This window comes from Staurois parvus, unplaced genomic scaffold (assembly GCF_062004578.1).
Source record: "Staurois parvus isolate SC_StPar_1 unplaced genomic scaffold, SC_StPar_1.0 ptg000498l, whole genome shotgun sequence".
NCBI lineage: Eukaryota > Metazoa > Chordata > Amphibia > Anura > Ranidae > Staurois > Staurois parvus.
This window is the reverse complement of record NW_028318294.1, coordinates 1,486,219-1,509,681: the sequence shown is the minus strand read 5'-3', so window position 1 is coordinate 1,509,681 and position 23,463 is coordinate 1,486,219. Positions and strand designations below refer to the sequence as shown.

General features: G+C 42.1%; 1 protein-coding gene across 1 annotated transcript in view; it reads left to right on the top strand.

The window, feature by feature from the left end:
• The first annotated feature begins 887 nt into the window (after nucleotides 1–887).
• SLC12A3 (solute carrier family 12 member 3) overlaps nucleotides 888–23,463 on the top strand; it is a 72,348-nt gene continuing 49,772 nt past the window's right edge. Inside the window, exons 1-7 of the mRNA XM_089689774.1 lie at nucleotides 888–1,184; nucleotides 13,118–13,240; nucleotides 16,122–16,197; nucleotides 16,276–16,371; nucleotides 19,256–19,395; nucleotides 19,478–19,588; nucleotides 21,616–21,727. Coding sequence (XP_089545900.1) covers nucleotides 888–1,184; nucleotides 13,118–13,240; nucleotides 16,122–16,197; nucleotides 16,276–16,371; nucleotides 19,256–19,395; nucleotides 19,478–19,588; nucleotides 21,616–21,727 — 955 coding nt within the window. The remainder of the gene's footprint in view (nucleotides 1,185–13,117; nucleotides 13,241–16,121; nucleotides 16,198–16,275; nucleotides 16,372–19,255; nucleotides 19,396–19,477; nucleotides 19,589–21,615; nucleotides 21,728–23,463) is intronic.

The window sequence follows — 23,463 nt, the reverse complement described above, 5'->3', positions numbered from 1 at the left end:
CGGTGTTGTGTTCCGGCTGCTGTATGGGTGATTTGGCTAAGGTGGAAATCATTATTATATCATCCACCCCAGTCAGTGGAGGCCCTGTTTTCATTGATAAAAATAAGACTTCACCTGAATGGCTGAGTAGCACTTCAGACCGGCTTACCTGTACTGGTGCTTCTAACTGTATGTAGCTAATGCTACAACCAGGGGCGGACTGACCATTTGGAAACTCGGGCACTGCCCGGGGTCAGTAGGGGGCCCCATGAGATGCCCCTGGTACCTTTTTCATAGGCTTTTTTGAGTTTGGGCAAGGGCACAGGGGCCCCATGATCCCCTATTGCCCGGGGGCCCCATGAGTTGTCAGTCTGCCCCTGGCTACAACAGTATGTTAGAGCACACAAACTGGCCGCATCATTATGTAAGGGAAATAGTTTGTTTGGGCCACCATGACCCAAATTAACTACTTCCAGTGGTAGGAAATCTGACATTCTACTTTGAAGACCCCAGTTGGTGATATCTCCCTTCTTTAGTTTCTACTTCTTCCTTTCCTTGAGACTTTTTACTCTTGCAGCAACAATAAGGTCTCACTGCCAAAATTCAGACAAAAATGTCACCTAGATGAACTTTGATCAAGGGCTAGAATAGAACTGTTGAAGGAGAGGTTGGGTGTATAGGTTATTTTATGTGTTAGTTACTATGTAGCTTCTTATCATCCTTCTAATCAGAACATCTATCTAGAGTAATTTTTTTTCTGGCCCTAGGCTGTGATATTCTCAGTTGATTACTACTTGACATTTTGGTTAGTGATTTACAGGTTTGGTTCTTGCTGGTTCTCCTGAGTATAAAACCCCCTTCTCTGAATTAAATTAGGTAGGTTACCACAACCCAAGACTTGGGATGACATGGCTGAGAGCAGAGTTGAAACCCCAGTGGAAAGTGCTCCATCCAGTGGAAGGTTCACCATCCGCTCACTCATCAGTACTGAAGAGACAACGAAATCTCAATATGGGCTGCAAGAGTCAACCTATGATACATTTAATCCCAATAATCTCACCCATTCCAACACCTTCTACATGAGGACCTTTGGATACAATACTATTGATGCTGTTCCAAGCTATGACCATTATGCCAATACTGAAGTTACTGGGATAGTGAAGAAGGTCAGGCCTACATTAGAAGATCTTCACTCTATTCTAAAGGTAAGATACTGAAAGCCAGTGTATTGTTTTAAATATGCATCATTTCATCATGTATGGACCTAAAGGTACCTATAGATACTAAATAGTGGTCAGCTACATTTACCAACCTCAGCATTTTTAAAAAGTAAATGTACATCTAATTTCTAAAATTTTATGCAATCCTTAACGTACTAATGCACTATCAAACATTATTTTCAATATTTTCAAATCTGCAACTTTAATTAAAGTAATACCTGGTGACAGCACTATGTCCCTGTCTTCCATTTGTGCGCCTGTGTTGTCACCAGTTGCAAAGGTTTAATGAAGACTACAAATAGCTTCATGCAAACATGGTCCCTCTAATGTCACTATCAGAAAACCTGCCCTGGGAAATGCCATGCAGCCATTAAGTGCATGGATGTAGACAGGACATGGCTGCACAGAGGCTGGAAGAGATCAACCGCAATGAGATGGAAAAATAGATTAAATACAGGTGAAAACAATCATTCCACAGAAAAAGGACAATTGTTTGATACACAGTGCTTCACCACACAAAATGTCATCCAATCAGGGTTTAGATCCGCCATAATCAATTTTTATGATACTGTAGCTGAATGTGGATTGTACATGAACATAGATACAACACATTTGTGATATGCTGTATGTGTGTGTGTGTGTGTGTATATATATATATATATATATATACAGTCATGGCCGAAATTGTTGGCACCCTTGATATTTCTCCAGGAAATCATGTATTTCTCACGAAACGTATTGCATTAACACATGTTTTGCTATACACATGTTTATTCCCTTTGTGTGTATTGGGACAAAACAAAAAAAGGGAGGAAAGAAAGCAAATTCGACATAATGTCACACAAACCTCCAAAAATGGGCTGGACAAAAGTATTGGCACCCTTTCACAACTGCGGATAAATAAGAATGTTACAAGCATGTGATGCTCCTGTAAACTCACCTGGGGCAAGTAACAGGTGTGGGCAATATAGAAATCACACCTGAAAGCAGATAAAAAGGAGAGACGTTCACTTAACCTTTGCATTGTGTGTCTGTCTGTGCCACACTAAGCATGGACAACAGAAAGAGGAGACGAGAACTGTCTGAGGACCTGAGAACCAAAATTGTGGCAAAATATCAACAATCTCAAGGTTACAAGTCCATCTCCAGAGAACTAGATTTGCCTTTGTCCACAGTGCGCAACATTATCAAGAAGTTTGCAACCCATGGCACTGTAGCTAATCTCCCTGGTCGTGGACGGATGAGGAAAATTGATGAAAGATTGCAACGCAGAATAGTCCGGATGGTGGATAAGCAGCCCCAAACATGTTCCAAAGACATTCAAGCTGTCCTGCAGGCTCAGGGAGCATCAGTGTCAGCGCGAACTATCCGTCGACATTTAAATGAAATGAAACGCTATGGCAGGAGACCCAGGAGGACCCCACTGCTGACACAGAGACATAAAAAAGCAAGACTACAGTTTGCCAAAATGTACTTGAGTAAGCCAAAAGCCTTCTGGGAAAACGTCTTGTGGACAGATGAGACCAAGATAGAGCTTTTCGGTAAAGCACATCATTCTACTGTTTACCGAAAACGGAATGAGGCCTACAAAGAACAAAACACAGTACCTACGGTAAAATATGGTGGAGGTTCAATGATGTTTTGGGGTTGTTTTGCTGCCTCTGGCACTGGGTGCCTTGACTGTGTGCAAGGCATCATGAAATCTGAGGATTACCAAAGGATTTTGGGTCGCACTGTAGGGCCCAGTGTCAGAAAGCTGGGTTTGCGTCCAAGATCCTGGGTCTTCCAGCAGGACAATGACCCCAAACATACGTCAAAAAGCACTCAGAAATGGATGGCAAAGAAGCGCTGGAGAGTTCTGAAGTGGCCAGCAATGAGCCCAGATCTAAATCCCATTGAACACCTGTGGAGAGATCTTAAAATTGCTGTTGGGAAAAGGTGTCCTTCCAATAAGAGAGACCTGGAGCTGTTTGCAAAGGAAGAGTGGTCCAAAATTCCGGGTGAGAGGTGTCAGAAGCTTATTGATGGTTATAGGAAGCGACTGATTTCAGTTATGTTTTCCAAAGGGTGTGCAACCAAATATTAAGTTAAGGGTGCCAATACTTTTGTCCAGCCCATTTTTGGGGTTTTGTGTGACATTATGTCATATTTGCTTTTCTGCCTCTGTTTTATATTTGTTCCAATACATACAAAGGGAATAAACGTGTATAGCAAAACATGTGTTAATGCAATACCTTTTTTGTGTGAAATACTTGATTTTCAGGAAAAATATCAAGGGTGCCAACAATTTCGGCCATGACTGTATACACACACACACTGTATTGCCAAATGTATTGGGACACCCTTCCAAATCATTGGATTCAAGTGTTCCAATCACTTGCATGGCTGCAGGTGTATACAATCAAGCCCCTAGACATGCAGACTGCTTCTATAAATATTTGTGAAAAAATGGGTCGCTCTCAGGCACTCAGTGAATTCAAGTGTGGTACCGTGATAGGTTGCCACATGTGCAAGAAGTCCATCAGTGAAATTTTCTTGCTACTCAATATTTCATGCTCAACTGTTAGTGGTATTATAACAAAGTGGAAGCAATGGGAACAACTCAGCCACGAAGTGGTAGGCCACGTAAAATGACAGAGCGGGGTCAGCGCATGCTGAAGCGCACAGTGCGCAGACATTGCCAACTGTCTGCAGAGTCAATAGCTAAAGACCTCCAAACTTTGTGTGACCTTCAAATTAGCACAACAACAGTGCATAGAGAGCTTCATGAAATTGGTTTCCATGGCTGAGCAGCTGCATCCAAGGCTTACATCACCAAGTGCAATTCAAAGTGTCGGATGCAGTGGTGTAAAGCACACTGCCATTGGACTCTTGAGCTGCCGAAATCATCTACCTTGCCAATCACTCAGTGTCTGCCACCCCTTTCTGCCAATTCCCCCACTGGCTTCCGAATGCCCAGAGAATTCAATTCAAAATACTAACAACAACATTCAAAGCTGTTCCCAACTCTGCCCTGAGCTACATCACCACTCTTGTCTCCAAATATCACCCAAACTGTCCTTTCTGCTTCTCTCAAGACCTTCTGCTCTCAAGCTCCCTTGTCTCTTCCTCCCAAGCTCATCTCCAGGACTTCTCCTGAGCCTCTCCCATCCTCTGGGACTCTTTATCTCAGTCTGTCCAGTTATCTCCTATTCTGGCTGCCTTTAGGAGATTCCTGAAAATGCATCTTATCAGGGAAGCCTATCGCTCCTCCAACTAACTGAACTTTTATCACTTCCATCAGCTCATCCCCCACAGTTATAATCTTTTGTACCACTTGTGCCACCCTATTAGATTGTAAGCTCTTATAAGCAGGGTCCCCCTAACTCTCTTGTATTGTATTGTAACTGTACTGTCTCCCTTTATATTGTAAAATGCCGTGCAAACTGTTGGCGCTATATAAATCCTGCATAATATTAATGCACCAATTCCCTCCATCTACACAATTGAGGTGGATGGAGGAATCCCTCCTGCAAGAACACTGTTCTGACAATAGATCAGAATACACTGATTAATGGTTGCAGCTGCTGATAAAACATTTTGCAACATGTTTCTTTGACAGAAGTCAATTAATTAACTTCTGTTGAGCAGGGAGCCCACATACTGATCAAAATTCGCATGGTTCCTGTTGGACAGGCCAAATTTCAGCCAGTGTATGGCTGACTTTGGAAAAGAAGGAGCTGACATTGCTGTTTTATTTTTAACCGCTCCCCTGCCACCGTATAGCACAAATACTGCTACAGGGCGGCAGGGCTGTGCACATTTACATGTATATATATGTATATATATGTGTATGTGTGTGTATGTATATATATATATATATATATATGTGTGTATATATGTGTGTGTGTGTGTGTGTGTGTGTATATATATGTGTGTGTGTGTGTATATATATGTATGTGTGTGTGTGTGTATATATATATATATATGTATGTGTGTGTGTATGTATATATATATATATATATATATGTGTGTGTGTGTGTATATATATATATATATATGTGTGTGTGTATATATATATATATATGTACATGTGATTTTTCATCTCCAGGTAGAGGGCGCGCACGCCTTAGCGGCTGTGGGCTTGTAGCTTTCAATGAACTACCACGGTGCTGTGGAGCGCCATGGTAATTCAATGAAGCTTCCTGTCAGAATGTCTGCTTATTCGTACATCCCGTACAGCAAGCAGATATTCTGACAGGTCTGCAGGAGACCTGCATGGCATCAGCAAGCTACTGATTGCTGGTGCTATGCTTTCCAGGCTCTTTTGGACAAAAATATTAAATGCACATTTTTTTACCTGCAAAAAGGGAACTTATCCTTTAAAGGTGCAGGCCTCCCAGGCTGTCATCCTGATCCCAGATTGAATGTCAAGTGAAACAATGACCTAAAATCAAGCATGCAGCATATGAATCCTGAATCATGTCCTGTCATCCTGCATACTTGTTTTAGGTCAGTGAGTCATTAGGTCAGAATTAAATTCCCACAACTTTCATTTTTTAAATATGTCAGCGGTACCTGTTTCTATATATATGCTCTTAGGGATTCCCAGCAGCACAGAAAGCATTCCCTGACTTCAGAGTACCTACATAATCATAATGAATAAAGTTGATTCAATTTATGATGAAATTTAATCTGCTTATATTTTGTCTTCCCTGCTTCCTCCCTCTTCATCAACATGCAAATGACATTTTTTTAATTATAACCTGTATTTTTCTTTACACATATTATTTTAGACCCAGTGATATAATCACTTGGTCTCTGTGCTCCTCTATGCAATGCAGTGACTGGTGCTATACATAGCTTTGTGAAAACATCACATCACACTGCCTCAGCACTTTTCTTAAGAGCTCTCAGTCATAATGGAAATGTTGGGCAGGTAAGTGTTTGATAATCTGGTAAATGGTTATTGCTGTCTGAGCCCCTCTGGAGATTTCCCTGCACGTGAGCTGAATCTCTCCAGAAGGGTTACAGGCAGCAAAAACACATTTTATTGGACTGACTAGAACCTCAGTTTGATTTGTATTACCTTTGCAGAAAACAGCACAAAACATATGACAAAAGTATTCCCTTCTTTTTTTTTTTTTTCTATGAAAAACTAAAAATCCTACACAGTGAGATTACAATGTAACAACCGCATAAGCTGGCCAGACATGAAAACTTCAAAATGAAACCCCTGGGATCCAGATAATTTATATCTAACAAAAGCCAAATATTTGTTTTGTGGTGGATTATCCCTTTAAAATCCAAAAAGAAAAATGGCATGCTTTATTTACTACGGTATCTGACCTCAGAAATGTCTGGGTTACCCAGCCGGCTTCAAACTTGTATTGGAAAAAACACCAACTCTTTTGTCACTTATCTTGTAAGTGGGGGGAATAAAAGTAGGCACTGGCCAAACATGACGTAATGTTGCAAAGAAAAGAAAACCATATAGAATAATACATTTACATAAGTAATAAATATATAGTCCAAAAATAGTGAAGTGAAAAAAGTCCCAAGCACCAATCTGTTGTGACAGTCCAACTGGTAACCAAATCTTGCAACTCCAACTGTGTTCCACCATCGTGTATGGCCAAAATAACTCACCAGAATAACTCGGCCAACAGAGTAGCCAGCAAGCATATATTATTATTATTATACAGTATTTATATAGCGCCAAAAAGTTTGCTCAGCGCTTTATATATTTGGTGCAATGCCTGGTCCTGCAGAATCCTTCAGACCTCTTTCACTCAATTATTTATATTGTAAAGCGCTGAGCAAACTGTTGGCGCTATATAAATCCTGTATAATAATAATAAGAGAAGGCTCACCCTCCTCCTGCATTACCGTGATACAAAGAAATTTATTGTGATCTCTTAGATTGTAAGCTCCAAGGATCAGGCCTTCCTAAACCTCTTGTATTGAACTGTATTGTTGCTGTATTGTCTCCCGTTATATTGTAAAGCGCTGAGCAAACTGTTGGCGCTATATAAGTCCTGTATAATAATAATAAGTAGCACTAAACCACCTCCTCCATTCTCAGCCAATATCTCAGGAAAGAGCCCAGAAAAGTATTCATAGTCAGCCAAGTTTTTATTAAAAATATTAAAAGGAATTTATTTTGAATGCACACACATGGTGCCACAGGGAGCGCACCAACCAAAACTGCTCACTAGGGGGATCCCTCTCCTCACACCGCCGCTATTCTCACGGTTGGCATCAGGAGCGGACTGACAACTCATGGGGCCCCCGGGCAATAGGGGATCATGGGGCCCCTGTGTCCTTGCCCAAATTCAAAAAAGCCTATGAAAAAGGTACCAGGGGCATCTCATGGGGCCCCCTACTTACCCTGGGCCCTCGGGCAGTGCCGAGTTTCCAAATGGTCAGTCTGCCCCTGGTTGGCGTGCGTTCTATCAACCGGATGTGATGACAGAGGAACCAGAATTGACATGTTGTTCAAGCCTCAATGCATTTCGCACTGGGCGCCTCCTCCTTATCTTGTAAGGTCTATAAATTATAGGAGTTTTTACCAGGACTATGAAATGAGTTGCTGCTAGTAGGCACTCTGTACAATGCACATACAGTGTATGCCATACACACAACGGGTAACTGCAGATGACATTTAAAAAACATTTAAAGCGGAGTTCCACTCAAAATCAGAAGCTCTGCTTATTTGCCTCCTCGACCCCTCCGCTGCCATATTTGGCACCTTTTGGGGGGGAAGGGAGGAGCGGATAACTGTTTTGACAGGTACCCATTCCCAATTCTGGCTCAGTTCACCACGGCGAAGTGAGACAGAAGTTCGGCCCCCTCCTCCCTCCCACAGTCTCCTGGGAACTTTCACAGGTCACCAATCAGGAGGCGCAGTTTGACTCGCACATGTGCAGCGGGCACCAGGTTGTGAAGCAGCAAGCTCTCACAGCCTGATGCTCGTAGTTGAGATAACGGCGCCGTGGAGGGGAGAAGGAACGGCGCGGGTGAGAATATCGCTGTACTCTGGGACAGGTAAGTGTTTGTTTATTAAAAGTCAGCAGCTACAGTTTTTGTAGCTGCTGACTGTTATTAAACACAAAACACTGGGATTTAAGTTGTATGTATAGCCAAAACTTTTCCTTTTTTTGGTTTCAAATAGAGTAGGGAAGGGTTAAAACCCCCGCCTGGTTATTAGTTTTTTTTGCTGTGTACCATTGGGGGGGGGGGGGGAAATCCCTTTACTTTCTGTCTGAGAGACACAATATTCCTTGTTTAGGGCTCGTTTACACAATCTTTGCTCTCTGAAGAATGATCCACAGAAGATGGGTTTTTCAGAGGATGTTTGACAGGCAGTGAGGAGGTATTAGGTCGCCTACTCGGTGCCTGTTTTAACCCCTAAAACCCATACCACTGTGCCGCAAATGCATGCAATGTACTTAGTTGCAGGGCAGTTGCAGCGCAGCCTCATTCAGTTCAAATGCATCACAGTTGTGGCATGTGTACATCCTCATTCGCTGCTTGTGCAGCTCAACCAAATGTTTTTACCACCCCCTAAATGCAACTGTAAGAGTGGTCTTAAACTGTTGTCCCTGAAAAAAGGTCCCCATTGGAAGATTTCCCCTTACTTTTCATACTGGATACAACTCTACAATTTTCAATCAAGTAGCACTAATTGAGAACTTTTGTAGTCATAAGTTTAGTAACAGTATTCTGTGTTTAAACTGTGAAGTTCCCATTCTTCAGCATAAAGAGTGTAGACTCACATTTAATATCAAAATAATATAATAATATCATAGCTCCCAACTTTCTCTTCTTTGGAATCAAATCCCTCTGTCCTTATTTCCTCTTCTGTTGTCCCTCATTTTGATCTGATTTATAGACCTTCATGAAAATTTACAATTCAACTACTAAAAGTGTTAGATTATACTAAAGCAATAGCAAATTAATTGTGCACTCTCCCTAAATAAACATACTATTTAAAAAAGCAAATGAATAACAATTTCTAGAGATATTGGCAATATTTCGTATACAAAAATACAGCACTTACCAAAAATAAATCCCTCAATAAATCAACAGATTAAAAATCATTAAAAACAAATCGGTGAAAAAAACACAAATTCATGTATCGTACAAATTCATATCCTATGATTCATCAAGTCAAGTTGATCTCATATATAGTGCAAATTTGTTTTATTAAATCATGCAATTGTTTGTAAATCTATAAACTATTTCCATGTCCATATAACACATTCCACATACACTATATTGACAAAAGTATTGGGCTGCCTGCCTTTACACGCACATGAACTTTAATGGCATTCCAGCCTTAGTCCGTGTTGGTTATGTGTTATAGAAGACACTGGTAGTTATGGGGCAGAATTCTGGCTTTACTTGTGTGGCTTAAGTTGCAAACAGACAGTATACCAGCAGACATATTACTTCCTTTTTTTTGAGAGAGAAGAAATAGAACCAACAAGTTTTACACATATGCACAACTAGTAACCTTTAGTGTACAGTGCCATCTACTGGTCAAGTGATATTAACACACAATACTATATAGTACATTATAGTACATGCTGTTGCATTCCCAACAGTCCGTAGGGTTCAATATTGAGTTGGCAAACCCTTTGCAGCTATAACAGCTTCAGTTCTTCTGGGAAGGCCGTCCACAAGGTTTAGGAGTATCTATGGGAATGTTTGACCATTCTTCCAGAAGCGCATTTGTGAGGTCAGGCACTGATGTCGGACGAGAAGGCCTGGCTCACAGTCTCCACTCTAATTCATCCCAAAGGTGTTCTATCGGGTTGAGGTCAGGACTCTGTGCAGGCCAGTCAAGTTCCTTTACCCCAAACTCGCTCATACATGTCTTTATGGACCTTGCTTTGTGCACTGGTGCGCAGTCATTTTGGAACAGGAAGAGGCCATCCCCAAACTGTTCCCACAAAGTTAGAAGCATGAAATTGTCCAAAATGTCTTGGTATGCTGACACCTTAAGAGTTCCCTTCACTGTAACTAAGGGGCCAACCCCTGAAACACAACCCCACACCATAATCCCCCCTCCACCAAACTTTACCCTTGGCACAATGCAGTCAGGCAAGTACCTTTCTCCTGGCAACGCCAAGCCCATACATGTCCAGCAGATTGCCAGACAGAGAAGCGTGATTGGTCACTCCAGAGAACACGTCTCCACTGCTCTATGGTCCAGTGGCGGCATGCTTTACACCACGGCATCTGATGCTTTGCATTGCTCTTGGTGATATAAGGCTTGGATGCAGCTGCTCAGCCAACCCAATACATGAAGCCCTCTACACACTGCTGTTGTGCTAATCTGAAGGCCACACAAAGTTTGGAGGTCTTTAGCTATTGACTCTGCAGACAGTTGGTGACTTCTGTGCACTGAGCGCTTCCGCATGCGCTGACCCCGCTCTGTCATTTTACGTGGCCTACCAGTTCGTGGCTTAGTTGCTGCTGTTCCCAGTTGCTTCCACTTTGTTATAATATCACTAATAGTTGACCATGGAATATTTAGTAGCAAGGAAATTTTACAGATGGACTTATTGAACAGGTGGCAACCTATCACGGTACCACGCTTGAATTCACTGAGCTCCTGAGAGTGACCCATTCTTTCACAAATGTTTGTAGAAGCAGTCTGCATGCCTAGGTGCTTCATTTTATACACCTGTGGCCATGGATGTGATTGGAACACCTGAATCCAATGATTTGGAGGAGGGTCCCAATACTTTTGGCAATATAGTGTATGTGATAGATGAGCAGGTTTCATTCTCAGTGGTATAAAGTGCATCAGAACCTCCAATATGCACCCCAGTGGCTCAAAATCACTCACCTAATCTACTTGACCTCTTATAAAATGTTGGTCAAACAACACTGAATTATAATGCCTGGTTTAAAGATCTGTCCTGATTCCTTGGATTTATTTACTTGTTTTTATTGACTATTGATATCTGATTTCTGTGAATTTTTGAGGGATTCATTTTTAGGAAGCGCAGTCATTTTGTGTGTGAAATCTATACTATGTTAAGCCTTTTAATTCAGTGGATCGGTCATTGCATAAATTATATTTAAACGCTAGATTAAAGTAAAAGTGATGGTAAAAAAACACATATGGGTTGGGTTTAACCAATCATTTGTTTCTGTTAATTTTTTTTTTTATGGTCAGCCTAACAAGGATATTGCACTGGTGTGCCCTTTGAACACTACTTTGTGCTAAAAGGTGTCTTTCTTTCTCACCTCAGAAATTTGGGAGGTATGATAGAGGAATATACACCGATCAACCATAACTTTTGACCACCTACCTAACATTGAGTAGGTCCCCCTTTTGCTGTTAAAACAGTTCTGGCATGGATGCCACTAGACCTCTGAAGGTATGCTGTGGTATCTGGCACCAATTCTGTCAGTGGCAAGAAGCCAAGTTGAGAGGTGGGACCTCCATGGATTGCACTTGGTTTTTCCAGCACATCCCACAAACACTGAATTGTATTCAGATCTGGAGTATTTAGAGACCAAGTCAACACATCAAACTAGTTGTGTTCCTCAAACCATTCTTGAACCATTATAACGATGTGGCAGGATGCATTATCCTGCTGAAAGAGGCCACTGACATCGGGGAATACTGTTTCCATGAAGGGGTGTATTTGGTCATCAATAATGTTTAGGTAGGTGGTATTTGTCAAAGTACCATCCACATGAATGGCAGGACCCAAGGTTTCCCAGGAAAACGTTGCCCAAAGCATTACACTCACTGGCTTGCTTTCCTCCTTCCCACACTGCATTGTAGTGCTGTCTCTTCCCAAAGTAAGTGAAGCACACACCTGGCCATCTACATGATGGGAAAAAAATGTGATTCATCATACCAGGCCACCTTCTTCCACTGCATGGTGGTCCAATTCACGTGCCCATTATAGACACTTTTGCCTGTGGACATGGGTTAGCATGGGCACCCTGACTGGTCTACGGCTAACCCAGCTCCATGCATAACAAACTGTGATGCCCATTTGTTCTGCTTTCAACACAACTTCAGGGACAACATGTTTACTTGCTGCCTGAAATATTTTCATTGACTTTCAGTTGTCCTTGTAACAAGATAATCTATGTTATTCACTTAACCTGTCAGTGCAAAGGGTCTATATAATCATTATTGCACACTAAACAAGTTTTGTTAAAGTGGTTCTAAAGGCTTATTTGTTTTTTGTTTTAAATAACAAACATGTTTATACCTACCTGCTGTGTGCAGTAGTTTGCACAGAGCAGCCCGGATCCTCCTTTTCTAGGGGTCCCCCGCCGATGCTTTTGGTCCCTCCCTCCTGTCGGGTGCCCCCACAGCAAGCAGCTTGCTATGGGGGCACCCACCCACTGCTCTTTTTGTCCATTCATACACTGAGCCGTGCCTCGTCCCAGCCTCCTATCTTTTCTCATTGGGCTCACTGGCCAATGGCTACTGCTTCTGTATCAGGCAATGAGGAGTGGGAGTCCTGGGATAGCTGAGACTCCAGTGTACATCGCTAGATCGAGAGGGGGCTTAAGTGAGCATTAAGGGGGGGGGGGCTGGGAGGGATGCTGCACATAGAAGGGTTTTTACCTTCATGCATTGAATGCATTGAAGGTAAAAAACCTTGAGCCTTTAGAACCACTTTAAGTCTTTGTGTATATGCAATGTACTTTAAGACACTACCTACTTATGCTCATATGTTATTGGTAACAATACTTTAGGTAGGTGTTCTGTCTCCAGGATCCATCAGCTGAGGGTGTCTTCTGAGGTGTGCTGCATTACCTAATCCTTCTAGTTGATGCCCAAACCTGATACAACTGGTGGTATAAAATGTCTATACTATATAGCTATCTCGTGAAGCTGAGGTAAGACTTATTAGGATATTTGCTGATATTATTTCCTCATTGTGTTTCCATAGGAGGATCACCTGCGGCCTCCAGTGTATGAAGCCAGTGTAGAATCTCCAGATGGAGAGTCTGAGAATGTGGTGGAGACGCCAGCATGGGAACCAGTCAGATTTGGGTGGATAAAAGGAGTCATGGTAAATGAAAATTAGTCACATAATTAATGACAGTATGCACTGGCTAAAGAAAGATAGAGCCACGGTACACATAGGTATGCAGTGTTATGATTGTGGGGCTTTATAAGAAAAATAACTTTCACTGCCATCCAGGGGCGGACTGACCATTTGGAAACTCGAGCACTGCCCGAGGGCCCGGGGTCAGTAGGAGGCCCCATGAGATGCCCCTGGTACCTTTTTCATAGGCTTTTTTGAGTTTGGGCAAGGACACAGGGGCCCCATGATCCCCTATTGCCCGGGGGCCCCATGAGTTGTCAGTCCGCCCCTGCTGCCATCTTTGCTGAGCCATGTGCTAACACTGCCCTAATACTGGAGTCTGTATTGTGCTGTCTAAATGAGTGAGTTATATAGAGACAGTAGTTGATTAAAGAGGACTTGCTGACATGGTGAAGTAACACAAATACTGTGTGTGTGTGTGTATATGTATGTGTATATATATATATATCTATATATATATATATATATATATATATATATATATACACACACACATACACAGTAAAGTTCGGGGTTTTCTAGCTCCAGTGTAGCACTCGCCACGAGTACAGTCCACGCCAGAAATTGTTGTTTTAAGGGCTTGTTGGCCCAATTATATTATGGAAATACAAAACGTCCATACAACATAGGTTACACACACAGGGGTTTCCACCATCAACACAAAACAATGGTATATTCAGCCTCCTGACTTTCACATGTAACATTCTGCTGGAGCCTAGCGGTGATGCTATCACATCCAGTGGAGCAAGTGAAGTGGTGCACTTTTTCTAACCCATATACGCTGGTTTTTGAGTAGTTTTACCTTGTGCTTTTTTCATGTGCTTTCTTTACTGAGTACAGCCGATTCTGTTGATGCTGGAAACCATTATCTGAAGGAGTGCTGAGCACATAGAGGGTTGAATTTGTCCACCTAGAGTTTGCTGGGGAATGCTGAAATTGCTTAGCCCTTCATGCTATTGGGATCTGGGTTTCCAGTAAGTGGCCTTATTACGTCTTTGGCGGAGGCGTACTAGATCTACTATTACAACACAGAAGATCTACATCTATGGGACAATATTACGTCTGATTATTTATTCACCATTGGGACTTTATTTACATCTATTGGATTTTTTGTTTCACAATTTTAACCACTTCCCGCCAACCTGGCGCATTTATTGTTGGGTACCGAGCGGCTGCATATATGAGGCCCTAAGTGAACAATTTACTGTGCTGAGAGCGTGTTCTCTGTGCACTCCCCGGACAGTAGCGAATGGGTACCTGAAAGCCCCTGGTGCATACTTGCGATTGGGAGCTTTCTGTTCATGTGACCACTGTGATTGCCAATCACATTGATCACACGATCGGAATGCCCGCCTACACCATTTAGATCCACTTAAAGGGCTAGAGGGAGCGGTGAGAAGGGGTTAAATTTCACATATGAAATATTAGAGTTTTTCGTGAGCACTATTTATGGCATGATAATTTGATCTTAAAGGAATTGGATCAATTTTTTGTAACACATTAAGGGAGTGCAACACTGTTTGTTTTACTATTTAGGTTTGTCCTATTGCAGATGTGATATAGATGTGACATAACATGTCTTCTGCAATAAAAAGCATGCATTTCTTTCTGTTTAATTCCACTTCAAAGTCCAACTGAATTCCAGTTTAAATCAGAACTGAAATTCTGTTGTATGAAACAGCGCTTTTAATGCAGAAAAGACATGCACTGTCTCTTCTGCAATAAAATGCCTCTGCCTAACTGCTTGCTGTTTTCATCAGTGCTGTAAAATGAGTTGTGCATGCACAGCTTAGCCCACCATGCTGAGCCGGACTCTGAGTACCGGGATGGACATGTACAGGAGTGACGTCATCTCCTACTGGCCAATGAGGAGGCCTGAAGACTGGCACTCAGAAGCAGATGGTGGCATTGGCAAGGGACCGATGGATAGGTGACTATTCACCCTTTATCTCTACTTTAAAGTGGTAGTAAGGACTTTTTCCATATTTTACCTACAGGTAAGCCTTTAATGATGCTTACCTGTAGGTACTGTAAATATTTCCTAAGCATGCACTGTATAAGAGATATTTACTTTAGCAGCGCTGGTGAAGTCACTGCACTGCACTGCACTGCACTGCACTGCACTCTTGAGCTGTGTTTATAAAGAATGCAATCAAGGCAGCATTTTTAGTATTACTAGAATAAAAGTCCATAGATGTTAGATGACTAAAGAAATCTGTTTTTCATGTAAAGATGTCTATGCACTGAGCGGATATTTGTGCAAGCCCTAATCTGAGTGGAGATGAGCTTGAGCATCCACCAAATTCATTTCTTTACTACCGCTTTAAATCAACTAAATACATTCAGGAGCATCTTGAAAAGGTGTGCAAAGTCCTACAATTATTTCAGTTATTTTTCTTTAGAAAGCAGCCATAGTCTGGGCAGAAAAGTGTGTCCCCTACTAGCATGTTGTAGAGATCCAATGCACCCCCTGTCAAATCAGAGCTAAAACTCCCAAATTAGCTGGGAGAGTGAGCTTTGCTAACTGAGAACTGATTTGGCAGAGGGCATCCATCTAACATTGTTTGTCCATAGGTTCCCCCTGTTAAAAGAAATAGAAAAATAATAGATATTTTGGCAGGAGCAACAGGTAATAAAACCATGGTTGAGACTTAAAGACAAAGACTGCTTTGTTAATGCTGGTGACAGACTCATATATGTCATGTTTGATTTTTTTCAAAGTTCCGCTTTTAATAAAAAAATGATTTCAAGAAAATTAGTAATTTAGTAGTATTAAATTATTAGTAGGCTATTTTCATGATGGTAAGAATGTATAGGTCAATCATTGTTGTCTATACTTGCCCAGATCCGCTGCATGTTGAATATCTGGGGAGTGATTTTGTACCTCCGTCTACCCTGGATCACCGCTCAGGCCGGGATAGGTCAGTACATGTTCAATATTTTGTGCTCACATTTCTCATACATACTGTACATTAATGCTGTGTTATATCCCCCTATAGCGCTAACCTGGCTTATTATCTTCATGTCTGTGACCGTCACCAGTATCACAGGATTGTCCATCTCTGCTATTTCCACCAATGGGAAAGTCAAATCAGGTAACTTGATCTGTGTTACAAAGAATGCAATTGAGGCAGCCTTTTTAGTATCACTAGCATAAAAGTCCATAGATGTTAGATGACTGAACAACAGGGGCGGACTGACAACTCATGGGGCCCCCGGGCAATAGGGGATCATGGGGCCCCTGTGTCCTTGCCCAAACTCAAAAAAGCCTATGAAAAAGGTACCAGGGGCATCTCATGGGGCCCCCTACTGACCCCAGGCTCTCCGGCAGTGCCTGAGTTTCCAAATGGTCAGTCCGCCCCTGCTGAACAATCTGTTTTTCATATAAAGATGTTTATGGATATTTGTGCAAGCCCTGTTCTGAGTGGTGATGAGCTTGAGCATCCTCCAAAATCATCTTTAGCTGAACTACAAACTTGTGCTTTTATTTATTTTTTTAAATTCCATTGAGACGAGGGCTGAGACGTTACCGCCCCGTAGCCCAGCTCTTTGTTTACAGGAGCTACGGGATGGGAATGACCTAACCCATAATTTGTTGGAGATAAAAAAAAAAAGTAAAATTTAGAGTCCAGATAGTCCAGAGGACACCCAACAGCACATGTCTAATCCTAAGAAATCAAAAGCGATCAGCTAGGTAAAATCCAATATTAAATGTCTAAAGACAAAACAATTTCTCATTTTGGAGTGAGTCACGAATGGTTAAAACCCTTCTCTTGTTTTGTTTGTTTTGCTACCTGTGTCCCATTTGGGAGATTTCCCTTCACTTCCTGTCCTGTAGACACAACAGAAATTTAAGCAATTTCTCCCCTCTTAGATAGTTGTCACTGGTATAAGGGCTTGTTCACACCAGGGGCGGACTGACAATTCATGGGGCCCCCGGGCAATAGGGGATCATGGGGCCCGTGTCCTTGCCCAAACTCAAAAAAGCCTATGAAAAAGGTACCAGGGGCATCTCATGGGGCTCCCTACTGACCCCGGGCCCTCGGGCAGTGCCCGAGTTTCCAAATGATCAGTCCGCCCCTGGTTCACACTTGACTTTATTTCTAACTCTTGCCAAATGCCCCTATAGCGTTTGACAGGTGTTAGACAGGCGTTTGGGAAGCGTTTTTAATGCTCCTAAAATGCTCCCCAAACGCCCTATGCGTGATTTTGTGGTGGTTGATAGGCGTTTGCCAAGCGGTAAAACCGCACCACAAACCGCACCACAAAAAGCGTTTGAGGAGTGGCACCATAGACTTGAATGGGAGGCTTCAACTCCTCCTGACAGGACATGAGGCGTCAGTTTTGCCGCGATGCAACGCTAACGCTTCAGTGTGAACATCACTCTGTGCTGTCATGTGCAGAATTTTCATAGGCGTTTGAGAAGCATTAAAAACGCTTCCCAAACGCCTGTCTGACGTCTTCTGACAAAGCTAGTGTAAACTGAGCCTTAGTGTTCTCTTCTAATCTTGTTTTGGTGACAACTCAATACTTTGGATTTTCTACTCAATTCCTATCCCAAAGACAAAGGTCACAAAGGACAAATGAAGAGAGTGAATATTCTTGGTGAAGACTTGGCAAAAAAACATTTTAGGGACCTCCTCACTACTTTGTCCAAAACAAAAAAAAAAAAGTTTGACTCTAGAAAGTTTATTAAAAATTGCACTTGAGAGTAGACATAAATTCTATAGTCAGTAGATGTTTAAAAAGTACAACATATCACAGCGGTAAAAAAGAAAAATAATACAGTCCAGCCAATGAGTCTACAAATAAGGCACTGCCATTATACCATTGTTGACACATATACATATACTTTATACTTACATTTGAAGACCCATAATTTAAATCCCAATCTAATGAATGGCCGCAGTGGTCTCTCTGCAGAGGCCTGGCTCACTTCTGTTTTTGCAGAGTTAGAGCTCTCCAATCAGCAAGGATCATGAGCTTTTCTGTCTGAAGAGCTTTAGGTTTGGCTCAGAAGAGGAACATTTCAAACCTCCTCAAAGAGACCATGAGACAAGGACCCCTTTTGGCAGAATGCTGGCAGGGCACAGACTCTTCTACACAGGCTGTGGCTGCTTTAAAATGAAAAAACTGTAAGATTTTGAACCCATTTTTTGTTTTAGTGCACCCAGGATGTATTTAGTTGATTTAAATGAAATGTTTATTTGGGGCTTTGTTTAGTTCCCCTGGCAATATGTTCTTGCTCCTTGTGCTGCTGTTGCATGTCAGAATTTGGTTTTGGTGAAACTAATAGCAGCAGGGGCGAACTGACCATTCGAGAACTCGGGCACTGCCCGAGGGCCCGGGATCAGTAGGGGGCCCCATGAGAGGCCCCTGGTACCTTTCATGGGCTTTTTTGGGTGTGGTTTGAGTGTTGGCGAGGACACAGGGGCCCCATGATCCCCTATTGCCCGGGGGGCCCCATGAGTTGTCAGTTCGCCCCTGAGTAGCAGTGAGGAATTCTCAAACATGAAGACAGGCAGTAAAACGAGGATGATAGGAGAAGTGAAACTCTGTTTTGGAGAGAGCAAGGAATTCTCTGTTCTGTAATCCTACTACCCTTTGGACTACCTTCCATTATTTTCGTTTGATTGTTTTTTTTTTAAAGGTACACATTTTTTTCTCTAACCCACCTTTTGGGGTCTTCCTTTTCTTCATCGCCGCTCAACCATTGCAAAAAAGACTTTCTTTTAGTGGTTTACTTTTTTCCATTAGATGTTCCCACCCAATTATTCATTTTACCATGATTTCATTAATGATGTTTAATTGTCATGAGTTTCTCTTTAGTTCTTTCGAAACCCTGCAACAAATAAGGCACACGTGGAGGACACCCACCACTGTCCAGCCACAACTGTATATCGATTTTGGGTGGATTTTGCTTTAAAGTAAATTGTCAGAATACCGTTTTCAACTTTAAATATATTTTATACAATTTAGGTGGCACCTATTTCCTTATCTCTAGAAGCTTGGGACCTGAGTTAGGAGGATCTATCGGCTTGATATTTGCATTTGCAAACGCTGTGGCTGTTGCCATGCACACAGTTGGCTTTGCGGAGACTGTGCGGGATCTGTTGAGGGTGAGACAATGAGACTGTAAGAAATGATAATATACTAAAAGTAGTTATTCTTTTGCACAAAATAATAATTTCACCATTGCAGGATTATGACGCAACCATTGTGGACCCAACTAATGACATTCGAATCATTGGCATCATTACTGTTGTGCTACTTCTAGGAATCTCACTGGCTGGTATGGAGTGGGAGGCAAAGGTAACAAAAATGATACAATGTTATTTAATATATAGTCAATCTATAGCATTTTTCTGTATGATTGTCAGCAGATGTTTTGTAAATCCCTTTAACAACAGTAGCATTATATTTCTTCAACAGTAAAGCAAAGCATAGGTGGCCCAATTTATATAATAAGAAATACAATAATACATCAATGACATTGATCTTTAAAAGTCATTTACATTTCTCCAGAGGACAGCTAAACATGCATTGATGCTACTACCACTTTATCCTTCAGTCAGGACAGACTTTACTTCTGACCCCATTAATGGAATTCCTTGAAGAAATTACTTTAATGAATCCTTTGAACTTCTACTAAAAAATCATCTAATCGACCTTTAGTTCACCTGAAGTATACATGAACTCCCACTTTGTAAAAGAACCCATTCAGTCTAAATAGAAGTGAAAGGTAAAACATTTGTGTATACATATAAAAATAATTGTAAATAACCTTTCTTCTCTTTTATTCACTGTAAGTGATCACATACCCTTTGTTCTCAGCTGCATAAGGATCTTAGAGATCTGGATGAGGAGAAACAGCAGGACACTGATCTTCCCAGTGAATGGCTGTGAGGGTGGGAATATGAGCAGAAGTCTGACCATTGGAGGGGAGCAGGCTGAGTTCTCAGCACAGCTAGAGAACTGGCCACGGTGTGCTCTCATGCTTAGTGTGGTCAGTTTTAATAGGAAAGCAGAGGGACTGGCAGAAAAACCAGGGATTTCACACAAAGGAAGCAATGCAAAGAGAACAGGGTAATTTTTCACACACGTACATGGTACAGCAGGCAAATGAAATGTTGGGTTTGCTTAAAGCATATCTCCGGGAAAAAACCTATTTACATGTCCTTGTTGCTGATTTTCTACATTCACTGATAATGTCATCCATCTTCTGGTTCCCTCAGTAGTTGCTCTGCAATAGCCCATTCATTTTCAAATCAAACCGTTAAATCTCTTTGGCTTCCTGTTTGTAAGACCAGTGGCTCCTATGCCTACTATTCCCCCAGCCACTAGTCTTGGCACATCCCTTCTGTAGTTCTTTCTCCAGGAAGCAGTGATGTAATTCAGCCCCACTTTCAGTGGTGGGCGGACCAAGACTCTCACTCATGTACAGACCCACATTTACTACAATTCCCTGTGGTTCATGGGAACTGTAGTATCCTTTTACTGCGGAGAAAGAGAAGAGTATATGATGCAATCCCTGCTGTTACAACTCCTCATTGACAGAGCAGTTGCTGTTATGTTTTGAATTACAGAGGTGAGGTCATGAAAATTCAATTAGACTTTTCTCCTAAATGTTAAGGATTGTCACAATTTCACTAACTGTTTAGTGTTTTGTGTAGGTTGGTGTACTAATGGATGATCTTTTTGCCTATCCTGGAGTTCTTCTTTAACTTTTAAGCTGCCTGTACACTAGTACCAGGGGTGTCCCTAGGGTTGGTGTCACCCGGTGCGGTAACACTTGGTGTCACCCCTCCGACAATCCCAGCAGGATGGATTGGATCTGCGGATTCCGATCCATTATGGTCAATCCGCAGATCCGATCCATCTTGCAGAGGTCGCAAGATCCAGTGAAGGTCTGGTGTCACCCTGTGCGTTAAGTGTCACCCGGTGCAGTGCGCACCCCCTGCACCCGTATAGGGACGCCACTGACTAGTACCAACATTCAAACCAAAAATCTCATCAGTATATTTAATGACATGATGAGCATTGTTAGAAAGTGCTTTAAAAAACATTTGCCTTTAACATTTGGTTTTGGAGTGAATGGAACAGGGGCGGACTGACCATTTGGAAACTCGGGCACTGCCCGAGGGCCCAGGGTCAGTAGGGGGCCCCATGAGATGCCCCTGGTACCTTTTTCATAGGCTTTTTTGAGTTTGGGCAAGGACACAGGGGCCCCATGATCCCCTATTGCCCGGGGGCCCCATGAGTTGTCAGTCCACCCTTGAATGCTATCACTCCACACATCGCTCTTTAGTACGATTTATTTTTTTTTCCTTATTCTCCAGGCTCAGATACTTTTTTTCATTGTCATCATGATCTCATTTGCAAACTACCTAGTAGGGACGGTCATTCCTGCCACAGAAGAAAAGAAGGCGAAGGGCTTCTTCAGCTATCGCGGTGAGGAATGGGACAGTCAGTGGATCATATTTTCATATCAGTATAGTATTGCAGTGCTGATTAGTGGTAATTATTACTTAGCAAGGTGTTAGTATTGGAATACAAGATTACAGTGGGATAATATCAGTAAGGAGGTCCAACCAGGATACAGCCATGTTTTTATGTTAACACCTGACCTCCTCTTACCCGTGGCCTTTAGAACATTGATTTAGGCGTTTTATGTATGTTTAGGAGGTGGTATACAATAGATAAGAGGCCAACACAACCACATTTGCTCACGTTCAAGATCCATAAGCATTTATTGCATCTTAGGACAACAAAGGTCCACTTTATTAAGTTCAATTACTTGGTAACACAAATTGCTAATCAGCCAATCACATGTCAGCAACTCAGTGCATTTAGGCATCTAGACGTGGTGAAGACGACTTGCTGAAGTTCAAACCGAGCATCAGAATGGGGAAGAAAGGGAATTTAAGTGACTTTGAACGTGACATGGTTGTTGGTGCCAGATGGGCTGGTCTGAGTATTTCACAAACTGCTGATCTCCTGGGATTTTCACACACAACCATCTCTAGGGTTTACAGAGAATGATCCGGAAAAAAAAATATCCAGTGAGCGGCAGTTGTGTGGATGAAAATACCTTGAAGTCAGAGGAGAATGGGCAGACTGGTTCGAGATGATAGAAAGGCAGCTCATGTCAATATGTACCAAAATCTCTGGGGAATGTTTCCAACTCATTGTTGAATCTATGTCATGAACAATTAGGGCAGTTCTGAAGGCAAAAGGAGGTCCAACCCGGTACTAGCAAGGTGTACCTAATAAAGTGGCCAGTGAAGCGTATTCAATGCCTTGAAAAAGTCTTCATTCCCCTTGAAATTTTCCATTTTTTTGTCATGTTACAACCAAAAATGTAAATGTATTTTATTGGGATTTTATGTGATAGACCAACACAAAGTGGCGCATAATTGTAGTGGAAGGAAAATGATGATAAATGATTTTCAGAATATCCGAAAAGTGTGGTGTGCATTTGTATTTAGCCCCCCTGAGTCAATACTTTGTAGTACCCCCTTTCGCTGCAATTACAGCTGCAAGTCTTTTTGGGGATGTCTCTACCAGCTTTGCACATCTAGAGAGGGACATTTTTGCCCATTCTTCTTTGCAAAATAGCTCAAGCTCTGTCAGATTGGATGGAGAGCATCTCTGAACTGCAATTTTCAAGTCTTGCCACAGATTCTCCATTGGATTTAGGTCTGGATATTGACTGGGCCATTCTAACACATGAATATGCTTTGATCTAAACCATTCCATTGTAACTCTGGCTGGATGTTTAGGGTCGTTGTCCTGCTAGAAGGTGAACCTCCTCCCCAGTCTGAAGTCTTTTGCAGACTAACAGGTTTTCTTCTAAGATTGCCCTGTATATGGCTCCATCCATTTTCCCATAAACTCTGAGAAGCTTCCCTGTCCCTGCTGAAGAAAAGCATCCCCACAACATGATTCTGCCACCACCATGTTTCACAGTGGGGATGGTGTGTTCAGGGTGATGTGCAGTGTTAGTTTTCCGCCACACATAGCGTTTTGCTTTTAGGCCACAAAGTTCAATTTTGGTCTCATCTGACCAGAGCACCTTCTTCCACATGTTTGCTGTAAGGGGGCACTCTACTGGGGACACCAGGTGTAAGGGGATGCTGTCATTGAGACACCAAGTATAATGGGGCACTGTGATGGAGATACCAGGT